Below are 11,518 nucleotides of genomic sequence, written 5' to 3'. Positions count from 1 at the left end.
TAGGTAAAACCTGAAGGTTTTTTTTTCCATTTGAAAAATATTTGATTTATTTAAAAAATAATGAAACAATACCTTTTCTTCAAAATGCAAAAACAACATTTTTTGCCCTGTAGCGGGTAAATATTAAGTTAAAAATATGCCTCTTTTGCTGGGATATAGTACATTTTCTAGGCATTCTGAAAACATCCACAACTGAAAATTTTCGATTTTTGATTTATGACGTTCTTGAAAGGAGTGAGCGATTTGTGTACTATGTAGGTATTGAACAATAATGGTAAATATTGTACGACATACAACTCAAGGTTAAATAAACATCGTATATGTAGTTTGACACAAAACTAGTATGTCAATAGTGTGTAAGTAAACAGTTTCACATTTTAAACAAAGTATAAATTACGAAGAAATACACAACACAAAACCTAATTGAAAATAGATCTTTCGAGATTTTTTTGCAAATGGCGGAAACGAAATCCGCGATGCTAATTTAACATTTTGACAACGTCATAAATAATCTTTAAAATAAAGCAATGGTTGCGTTTTGACACACACACACACACACACACACACACACACATACACACTCGTACATTTTATTTTGAAGAGTTCGAATAATTATTTTAAATTATGCAATAGAGAAAAGTTTTTAGTTTCTATTTCTTAAAATGGCCGCTGCACACTTCCGAATTTAAAGGCTGATTTTCCGGTTTTTCTATGGTTTTCAATGACGGATAATTTTTTTTAAAATACAGGTAATTTAGTTAATAATTTAAACTTATAATATCTCAACAGATGAATAAGTCTGCTTGAGGTAGGAATATGAAAGTCTGGGCTAAAGATCAGTCGTTTGCTGGTTAAAGTGGTCACTTTATACATTGGGTAACATTTACTAATCTATCCATGGATGACAACCATATTGGTTGTATAAATATATGTAAAAATTAAACACTTGAATATACCACTTGATATATCATTAAGTGGTATATTTAAGTGTTTAATTTTTTTAAAATAACCATATGTCATTCCACAACGTTAATGCCGAATCAATAAATAATATAAATATATGTATGCTTCAATTGAAAAAATTAACTGTTTCACGTTACTTCCGCCTTGTAAATTATACCCAGACTTCTTCAACTATGTTGAAATATCAATAAAAAATCTTTCCCGCTAGATGCAAAATGAATTTAAGAGGGTACTCAGAAACATACAATTCAGTAAGCGATCGGCTGCGTGAGGAGGCATACGTATCTCTGCGCACAATTTTTTTTAGAATGTGTAAAGGATTTTTTTTTAAATATTGTAAAAATATTTTATATGTTGTTTTAACTCCTTACCTTTCATTAGCTCTTTTCTTTTCAAACCCATATATTTATTTCGAAGAAAAACTTATTTCTAAAATACGAAAAGGTGTTTTGAGAAAAAAACTCAATTACCTGGGTTTAAAGAAAATTAAGTTGCGGGCTATCGAATGTCTAAAAAAATCTATGAAACAAAAATGTATTAAAAAACATTGAAAATGCTAAATGACAGCGGCTGTTTAAAACACTTTGGTCAAGAAGCCATGAGCAATTTTTAGTATTGCATGTTTTGCTGTTACTTTCAACATGTGGCGCTGCCATTGAAATATATTTATATTTACATATAAATAAATATATAAATTGTAAACATCTAATAACTAACAATTTGAATATAATACTAAATGGGTAACTATAATAAATATTTTATTTTTACAGTTGATTGGTACAATGGTCAAGGATACTGTCAAATATTGAAATCAAAACATCACATGGCAGAATAAACACAGTAAAAATGTCTTTACACATCTAATATAAGAAAATATTTACTAAACTTTATCTTGAAGCGGTATTGCTTCACTTTTACTTTTCGGTTCTTCTTTTACCCTATTCAAGTTAGAAATGATTTCTTCCAAAGTTTTGCCCATCGTCTCCGGGACGTAAAAGTAAATAAAGAAAACTCCGGAATAACTGACAAATGCAAACATCCAGAACACCATGTGTACGCCAATACTGTCCACCATTCCTTGATACAACTTGGCTACAAAGAAAGCCATGGTCGCCCCTAAAATTGTGAAGAATGAGGACGCCACGCTCTTAACATTGGTTGGAAACACTTCCGACTGTATAACGTAAGGAAGGTTTCCTAAGCCGATGGCGAATAGTACGTTGAAGCCTATGATTCCTGTTATAGGCAGCCACGACACTGCGTCCATGGTTGTCTGATCAGAGATGATGACGTTCTGCATGTAAAAGTAGATTCCCACAGCAGTTAGAGATATTCCGGTTCCTAATGAAGATGCCAGCAATAGTGGCCTTCTGCCCATTTTGTCCACCAGAATTGTTGCTACAAAACCTGAAAGAAAGTCAATGTATTTATATGTATAGGTGTTTTTTTAGATGAACCCATATTCAAAATTCCCCCAATAAATTAATGGTGGCACCCGCCGTGTGGCATGTTGCGCCATCTTGATAAAAACACAGCTCTGTCACATCAATGCCATTCAACTGAGGTACGAAGAAGTCAGTAATCATGGTTCTGTAGCGCTCTTCATTGACCGTAACATTCTAGCCAGCATCGTCTTTAAAAAAATATGGGCCAATGATTCCACCTGCCCATAAAGCACACCTTACAGTGATTTTTAATGGATGTGAGGGCGTCTTGACAAAGACTTCAGGGTTTTCTCTGCTCCAAAGTCGGCAATTCTGCTTATTGACATAGCCATTTAACCAAAAAATGGCTCATCGGTGAACAAAATATTGAATATGAAAAAAGGATTAAATCATATTGCTACAAAAAAATCAATGGGTCCTAACCAGTCACAAAAGCTCTATATAAATTAATTTCATATATAATAAAAAATTATGTGTACCTGCAATCAATTGAACAATTCCATACATGATGCTAGCAGTTGCTCCAGACATCTTCATACTGGTTTGTCTGAATATAGTCTCTAAGTATGCTTGGATAGCTAAAGTTCCTGTCAACTGTTGAAGAGACTTTAACCCTACAAACAAATCATGTGAGCAAACATTATAAGCAACACACGCACATATAAAGAGTATTTAAATTTATTAAAGGCAAACAAAATTATTTGAGTTCAGTTTTAAGTTTTTTTTTGACTTACCAAACATGGCGATTACACCCGACCTGTATTCGCCTTTGGTCAGAAGTTCTTTTAATGAAGTCTTCTTCCCCAAATCTTTCTTAACCTGTTCTTGCATGTCTTTTAAGTCCTTTTCAATCAACTGAAAAAAATTATCATTTGAAGAAATGGTAACCTCAACCTTTTTTAACATATGGCTCACTCCTTTCAAGAATGTCATAAATCAAAAATTGTCAATTTTCAGTTGTGCATGTTTTCAGAATGCCCAGAAAATGTACTATATCCCAGTAAAAGCGGCATATTTTCAACATAATATTTGCCAACAACAGGGCAAAAAGTGTTGTTTTTGCATTTTGAAGAAAAGGTATTGTTTAATTTAAAAAAAAATAAACTAGTTATTTTTGAAATGGAGAAAAAACCTTCAGGTTTAACCTAAAAAGATCTGTTGCACAGTAAAAAGTTCAATAAGTGGCTTGATATTTATTTTGAATAAATTGTATTATATTTTTAAACTTTAAAAACGTTCTCCTAAAAAATCAAGTTTTTTGATTTTTGACATTCTTGAAAGAAGTGATTGATATGTATTTAACCATTATGACATTGTATTGAATGACCCACAAGATGGACCCCAAGAATTCTACGATGGAGACCTTGCGAGAGCAAAAGAGGTGTCGGAAGACCCCAAAGAGATGGTCTGACGATATTGTCGCTGTGGGGGGTAAAAACTGGCTGCAAGCAGCAACCAACCGAAGTAAATGGAAAGAAGGTGAAGAGGCCCATATCCAGCAGTGGAGGTCAGAGGGCTCATAAAAAAGAAGAAGAAGATTGAATGACCATAAAAACTCTTTTGCTGTTATAAGCATTTTCTTAAATTTTTTAGCTATATTTACCTCCGGGCAGATGTGGGATAAATGGAGTTCGAGGTCTCATTAAACAAAGAAAAGGAATGATTCAAATATCAATTAATAATACTTTTCACAATATTTTTGAGTGTATCCAAATCTTTGTTCACAAACCTGGGTTTCTCCATTCAGAAGTTATTTTTACATTTTGACACTCAACATAGATGAAGATGAATATGAATGTATGAGTATTTACAGGGCGTATGACTTTTCAAAGGCTGGTATCACTTTATTGAACATTACCATTCTACCCATGATTGACAACCACATTAATGAAATTTACAATCACACCATAAAAAATTGAGTAGTGTGCTTGTCAATCATGAGTAGAATGGTGAATGTTACATGTGTATAAAGTGGTCACTTAGCCAACCTATGATAGGTCATAAACCCTGTAAATACCCAGATTTTCATATCATTCTTCATCTATGTTGATATGTCAAATGTCATAATACTTTTTTTAATTTTTCACGATTCTTCTGAATTGCTTGTTCAGTGTACTTTATTATGCCTACAATTTTTTTTATTGTATTAATTACTCCAACTTATTGTTGTATCTTAGGTAATAAGAAAATAATGTTCTTCAATCTCCCTCCCACTTCCACCCCACCCTCAAGAGGGTAGTGGAAAACTACTCATTTCAAAATGACGTATTTTGAGAGTAGTACTTTCAAATAAAACTTCTTCAAAACTCCTTCAAAGCTCATTCTAAACTATTCCTCTCAAGATATTCCTTTCTAAACTTTAAATCATACATAAACTGAAGTAAATAATAATATGTTATTTTGCTCCAATATATTTCAAATTAGAAAAAAATACCCTTGTCGTTTTTAGCATTTTCAGTTTCATCATTGTCTTGGCTGCATCCTCCGTGTTATTTTTCTTTAGATGGTAATATGGGGACTCCGGTATCCAAATAGAAGACAAGAAGAATATGACAGGAGCTGCAAGGCACATCCAGTTGATAGTGTTGTAGGAGACAAAGGGACCCACAGAGTACATGATCAGGTTTCCGAGATTAGCCATTCCGGTAATGAGGCTTCCAAGTGCACCTCTGATCTGCTTATTAGCTATTTCTCCCATGTAAATTGAAACTTCCTATAGAAGAAAAAATATTCTGTAATAAGGCATAATATATTAATGTACTTAGATTGTTTCAACACAAACACATTTTATTTTAAACCGCAAACTTAGCTGAGATATCAGTCCAACTTCAAGTTTTTGATCAGTTTTACCAACCACTTAAACCAAAACCAAATTGACCAATGCAAAATAAATGTTCATTAAACCTGTAATCTTTAGAATATTTCGTAGAAAGATATGCATTAGGCAATTTCGTTTGGTTGTAATCGCTGCAATTTGAGACTTTGAGACCACTCTCAATAGATCAGTCATTTTAGAGGTGTGATGAAACATCTGTTGTTTTTTCCCACCCAAATGCCAGGTCGTAAGCCCTGGGATGCTCAGACTTCCATCTTTTTTCATATAAAAAAAACAATACATATTTCATCTCAAGTTGAGACACCTATACTTTAGACATTACCCACAGAGTGAAATCCAGTGTCTGACAATAATAGAATTGTAATTTATTTATTACAATTCTTGTATAGAATACATGTGCAGTGGCGGACTTATAACTATGAATTAATATTCTCCAACCAATCAATAATTTGCTTTAACACAAACTTCATACTTATTATATGTAAAGTACTAAAGACTATAGCTGTGTTATCCAGAAATGAGATTATTTCACTGAAACCTCTCACCTTACAAAGATCATTTATGTATATTAAAAACAGTATTGGTCCCAATATGATTTTTAGTCTTTGGCAAGCATAACTAATATAGCTAGTATGTCAATTTAGTTGCAAACCTTTAGTTGCATTGCTTTAGTTGAAAACATTGATTCATTAATCTTTTTTCAACAATTTTATGATTTGATTTGATTGTATCAAAAGATTTGACCAAATTAAAAAGATAGTTATGCATTTATTACCCATATATTTAAACAAATTATTAATTTGATAAATTTCTCACAGGTGGCAGTAGTAGTAATCGTTTAAAATATTATAAATTTCTGACAATCAAAACATATTTTTAATTATGTAAAATTAAAAATAACTTTTATTTATCATTCAGAATTTAAAGGTTTTTACTTGATTCATAAAATTTCCCATAAAATTACCCACTTTATTACTATTTTTACTATCTACAAGTGCAATCAAATAAATGATAATCATTGTATTTATATATTTTTTAAATCTTTGAAGACATTTTTTTATCTTTACTGAGAATCAATCTACTATGGCTTATCAGAGAGAGAAAAAAACCCATCAGTTACCCTTATCATCAACAAATCTCTTATATTTTAGAAATAACACATCTCTCAAATGATAACAATCTTGCAAGTAACAAGGTAAAAACCAGGATTTTAATATGTCCTGATTTATGTATAACACAAAGTTATATGTACCTAATACAAAATATGTTTTTACCTTTTGGTGGACCGACATTGTTAAATGTTGTCACATATCGCTCACTCCTTTAAAGAACGTCATAAATCAAAAATTGTCAATTTTCAGTTGTGCATGTTTTTGGAATGCCTAGAAAATGTACTATATCCCAGCAAAAGCGGTATATTTTTAACTTAATATTTACCAGCTACAGGGCAGAAAGTGTTGTTTTTGTATTTTGAAGAAAAGGTATTTTTTAATTATTTATATACTTACTAAATATTTTTCTAATGGAGAAAAAACATTCAGGTTTTTCCTTAAAAGATCTGTTGCACAGTAATTCAATAAGTGGCTTGATATTTATTTTTAATACATTGTATTATATTTTTAAACTTTAAAAACGTTCTCCTGAAAAATCAAGTTTTTTGATTTATGACGTTCTTGAAAGGAGTGAGCGATATGTATTACACAATATCTTTACATGTCGTAAGTATTTCGCTTTATTTTGACATAGGTGTTGTAAATTATATTAGTGTATTTTATAGTATGTTGTTTTGTATTATATATTACTACAACTTAATTATAATATCCACCGGTTTCAAAGTAAACAGCTTCTTTCTCAAGACTAATTAATACTTAAAAGTGTCTTATTTAGTCTTGAGGAAAAAACAGTTTACTTGAAAACTGATTGACTTTACAATTTATACTAAGAGTATACAAATTTGTTATCTTATAACAAAGTTATTTTGTATGTAACAAAATGGTTAGTCAAAAAGCTAGTGCTTAAGTATTATATTATATAATATTATATTGTAATAGTACAAATGTTATCATAAAACAAAAAAAAGAAATACGTTTTAGTGTCCACTCAAGAGATAAATAATAAAATATAACAATGAAATTGAAATACATATAAGTTGATTAGAATTTTGTTAAATAGTATGCCAAATCGAATTCAATAATAATAAAAACTTACAACTAGTGCCATTGATCCAGATAAACCGCTGATGAACCTAGATGTATACATTAAGTATGGATTTGTCACAAATAGCATCATTCCCTGTAACCAAACATAATGTTTTACATTGTATACATTGAGTAAAGTTGAGGTAAATAAAATAGATAGGCATTCATATTTTTTTTTAACTGCAAATCTATTTCACAGTCGGTTTTACTTTAAAATTAAGTTTACATTAATTTAAGTATGCTTTGAATTAACAAGAATATAAATAAATAAGTAACGACACTTTGGAATGTTATATTTTACTCGTATATACTCTAATAATAAGCCATTTTAGTTGACAATTAATTTTATTTTAAATTTTTGTTATTGTTTTTATTGTATAGAATAAATAAAAATTTTAAGATTCATAAGGATAATTGTGTCGCCTACTTTCGAAATCCGCCAGATCCATGTAACTTGATTTTACAAAAATGTTAAATTCTCCGGGTAACATTTATATTTAAAAGATTTGTCTATCTTTAGATAAAATATTATGAAATAGAGAATTAAAAAAATAATTTTTTTTATTCAGTATTTAAAAAAAATAAGAGACACAAACCGATAATGACGTCATCTTAATTTTTAACCTATACCCCCTCTGATTGGCCGATATGGGTCAGAAGGCAAGTTCCATGAATATAGCGGAAATTGAAATACAACACTGTTTTTAAGTACTTTTTAGCAGGGTTTTCAAGTACCTATACAAGTATTTTAAATAATAAAACCCACAATTGGCATTCCGATAGAGTATTTATTATAAAATCGTATAAAATTGGATCTGACGGATTTCGAAAGTAGGCGACACAATTATAAAATTATAAAAACATTATTATATACTATGAAGCTTAACACAACCTACAATATATGTTTGGCTCATATGCTTACCCTCAATTTGCGCCTCAGCTGACCACTGCTTTTAAAATACCCAGTGGTAATTCAAATAAAAATGTTGAAAGTATTTACTGAAAACCTCTTCATGTTTATTGATTGAAAAAAATTACAAAATTTGTTATTAAAATGATCATTATTATTACCGATCCCACAATACCTGGTACAGCCAGAAGCAGCATAGTTTTCTTCCTGCCGATCACATCTCCCAAATACTGAGCGATGATGCAACCCGGTAGAGCGCCAAGAGCCACCAGAGAGGCCAACCAAGAGCATTGTTCCTTAAATTAAGAAAAGCACCAAAGCCTATTTATTTCAAAACATATTACACACACAAATCATATAGACATATAATATTCGCGATGAGTAATTTCTATTTCTCATTTTAGGACTTGGGATTAAGGTTAACAAGACTGGAACACAAATAATAAAGTAACAAAAAAGTTTTTTTTAAATAACCAAAAATACTAATACATGGCAAAATATAAAAACAATAAACAGGTATAATAAATAGGCACAAGAAGCAAATTTAAAAGAAATAAATGAGATAACACAAGGTAAGAAGCATATTTAAAATAAACAAATGAGAAAATTTAAAAAACATTAAGAAGTTAAAAACAAAATAATTATATTAATGTATGGCATTTTCATATAAAATATCCATCTCTGTATTGCAAAGAATTTCAACATTTGGTTACCGTTTCTCATATTTTAATTTTTACATAAATATATCTATTTATCCTAAAATGTATGGAGAGTTAGTGGACTATAGTGGGACATTTTAGTACGCCTCCATAACGTTATGGTTAGCATGCAAGGCACCCATGCTGGAAGCTCTGGGTTCGATTCCCACTGGGGTTAGTATAAATATTCGTGATTTTTCACACTTATATTTATTTAATATTACCCTGGACTGGTACCTGAAGGGCAGGATTTGATTACCTTGTCTTCATCGAAAACGTATCAAGTAACAATCAAGACAACACTGTGTCAATATGATGCAGTGCCCTATGCACCATTAGATGTGGATAATGGCTTACCATTCCCGAAGAAGTTATAAAAGGAACTGATCACAGGGTACTAGCGGAAATTCACCACAGAAGCTCTAAAACTTAAAGAAGAAAAAATACAGAAGCAAAAAACAAATAAAGATCCTAGCCAGGACCTTGACAGGACACTGCAGGCTGAAGAATCACATGACAAAAATCACACTTTATGACTCCCCAGTATGCAGATTTTGTATAGAGGATAACGAAACGCCAATCCACATTCTCTACAATTGTGACGCACTCGCTCACAAATGAAGTCACATCCTTGGAGGACCTCTACTGGACTCCGAGAAGGTGAAGCTCCTACCACCAAGACAGGTTGTGAGTTACACGACTCATGTAGGTCTTGGCAGTGAGCTGTAACACAGAGAGAAGTCATAATAGACCTAATATGGTCGCAGTGACACGCAGGGATGCAAGATCCCTTGACCTCAAAAAAAAAAAAATATGAAGTTATACATTTTGGATTTTCTAGTATGATTATTTTTGAAGAATTCGAAAACATGGATTGAAATTGACTTGTGAAAGAATAGGTTGATGTTTTAATAGAAGAAGAGAAGAATTGTTGCAGATTGGGAATGATGCATTATATTGAATTATGCTTTTCCAATGTCCTTTGCCCGTGAAGACCATACAAAATTTTGACAAACCTCCATCTATGCTTAGTTCTCTTCTGTTTAAGTTATATTCATAAAATAAAAACAAAATAAAAGAACAAATAAATGTGATTTACTTATAAATTACGATCTACAAATGTTTTCAATGGCTTGAATTTTGGTGTTTTTTCATTTTTTTTTATTTTCAAGGCAATATAACATATGTTCTTCCTCACCTTGGTGATTTCAATATTGGCTTCCCCTGATAGTAATTTGGGTATCACAGGAGATGACCAACCAAGCAGCATCCCATGATAAACCAGTGATATGGTTACTAAAAAATATTTAAACAATATTATATTTATTGCAAATACACAACATTATATAATGTACATATCGCTCACTCCTTTCAAGAACGTCATACATCAAAAATTGTCAATTTCCAGTTCTGCATGTTTTCGGAATGCCCAGAAAATTTACTATATCCCAGCAAAAGCGGCATATTTTTAACTTAATATTTACCCGCTACAGGGCAGAAAGTGTTGTTTTTGCATTTTGAAGAAAAGGTATTGTTGAAGTATTTTTTGAAATATACTAAATATTTTTCAAATGGAGAAAAAACATTCAGGTTTTACCTAAAAAGATCTGCTGCACAGTAAAAAGTTCAATAAGTGGCATGATATTCATTTTTTATACATTGTATTATATTGCTAAACTTTAAAAACGTTCTACTGAAAAATCAAGTTTTTTGATTTATGACGTTCTTGAAAGGAGTGAGCGATATGTTAAGAGTTAGCAAATATGAACTAACTCTATCTCGCCACACGTCGCTACGGCACAGTCTTGTTAAATGAAAAAGAAAGAAATGTAAAACTACACTTTTGTAATATTAATTTCACATTGCTTGTGGGTAAACAATATTTAAGCAGTTGTCAAGAAACATGCTGTCTCCTTTGAGCAATGTTTATGACATAGCAACAATAAAAAAACTACATTTAATTTATAAAAAGAAAATGAATTATTCAATTAAAGAAATATTAATAAAAAAACATTTTTTTAAACATAAAATAATTATGATTTGTTAGTACTAACCACTAAAGGCTGCCGCATATTGAATAGCAAGTCCTCCTTCTGTCATTGTTAGTTTCAATAAAATAAAACAGCAACTAAGATTTTTTAACTAGCTTAAATTATTTTGTCAACAATAATGCAAACTTTACGAGAACACAAACACGTCTGTTCATGATATGCTCTGAATTAAGATAAACTTGATCGGTTCCTATTTTATTGAAAATTATCTCAAAAGATAATATCCCAAATATCTAGTTAATGTGATAACTATATACATTCATTACATCGATGAGTAATTAAAATGATTGAGCTGTAAGTATGATTGGAATATTGATTGATTAGTATTCATTAATTTAAAAAAAACACTAATGTTGTAAAAACACCTATTCCAACCATTGCAATCTTATGTTATATTGTTCAAAACATTGACGTCAG

The 11,518-nt window shown here is 30.9% G+C and overlaps 1 protein-coding gene across 1 annotated transcript; it reads right to left on the bottom strand.

Annotated features, from left to right (window-relative positions):
- Positions 1 to 1,843: 1,843 nt before the first annotated feature.
- Positions 1,844 to 11,150, bottom strand: LOC148312344 (facilitated trehalose transporter Tret1-like). Its single transcript, XM_088277422.1, has 8 exons — positions 11,105 to 11,150; positions 10,249 to 10,346; positions 8,514 to 8,648; positions 7,453 to 7,536; positions 4,843 to 5,121; positions 3,143 to 3,263; positions 2,888 to 3,022; positions 1,844 to 2,370 (listed from the first exon to the last, which is right to left on the bottom strand). Exons 1-8 carry the CDS (start codon positions 11,148 to 11,150, stop codon positions 1,844 to 1,846), a joined length of 1,425 nt encoding a protein of 474 aa, XP_088133548.1.
- Positions 11,151 to 11,518: the final 368 nt, after the last annotated feature.

Source organism: Brachycentrus maculatus, unplaced genomic scaffold (genome assembly GCF_059751285.1).
Source record: "Brachycentrus maculatus isolate JH-2025_06_01 unplaced genomic scaffold, ASM5975128v1 h1tg000042l, whole genome shotgun sequence".
Lineage (NCBI taxonomy): Eukaryota > Metazoa > Arthropoda > Insecta > Trichoptera > Brachycentridae > Brachycentrus > Brachycentrus maculatus.
Note: the sequence above shows the minus strand (reverse complement) of the source record. Positions and strands in the feature narration are given on the sequence as shown.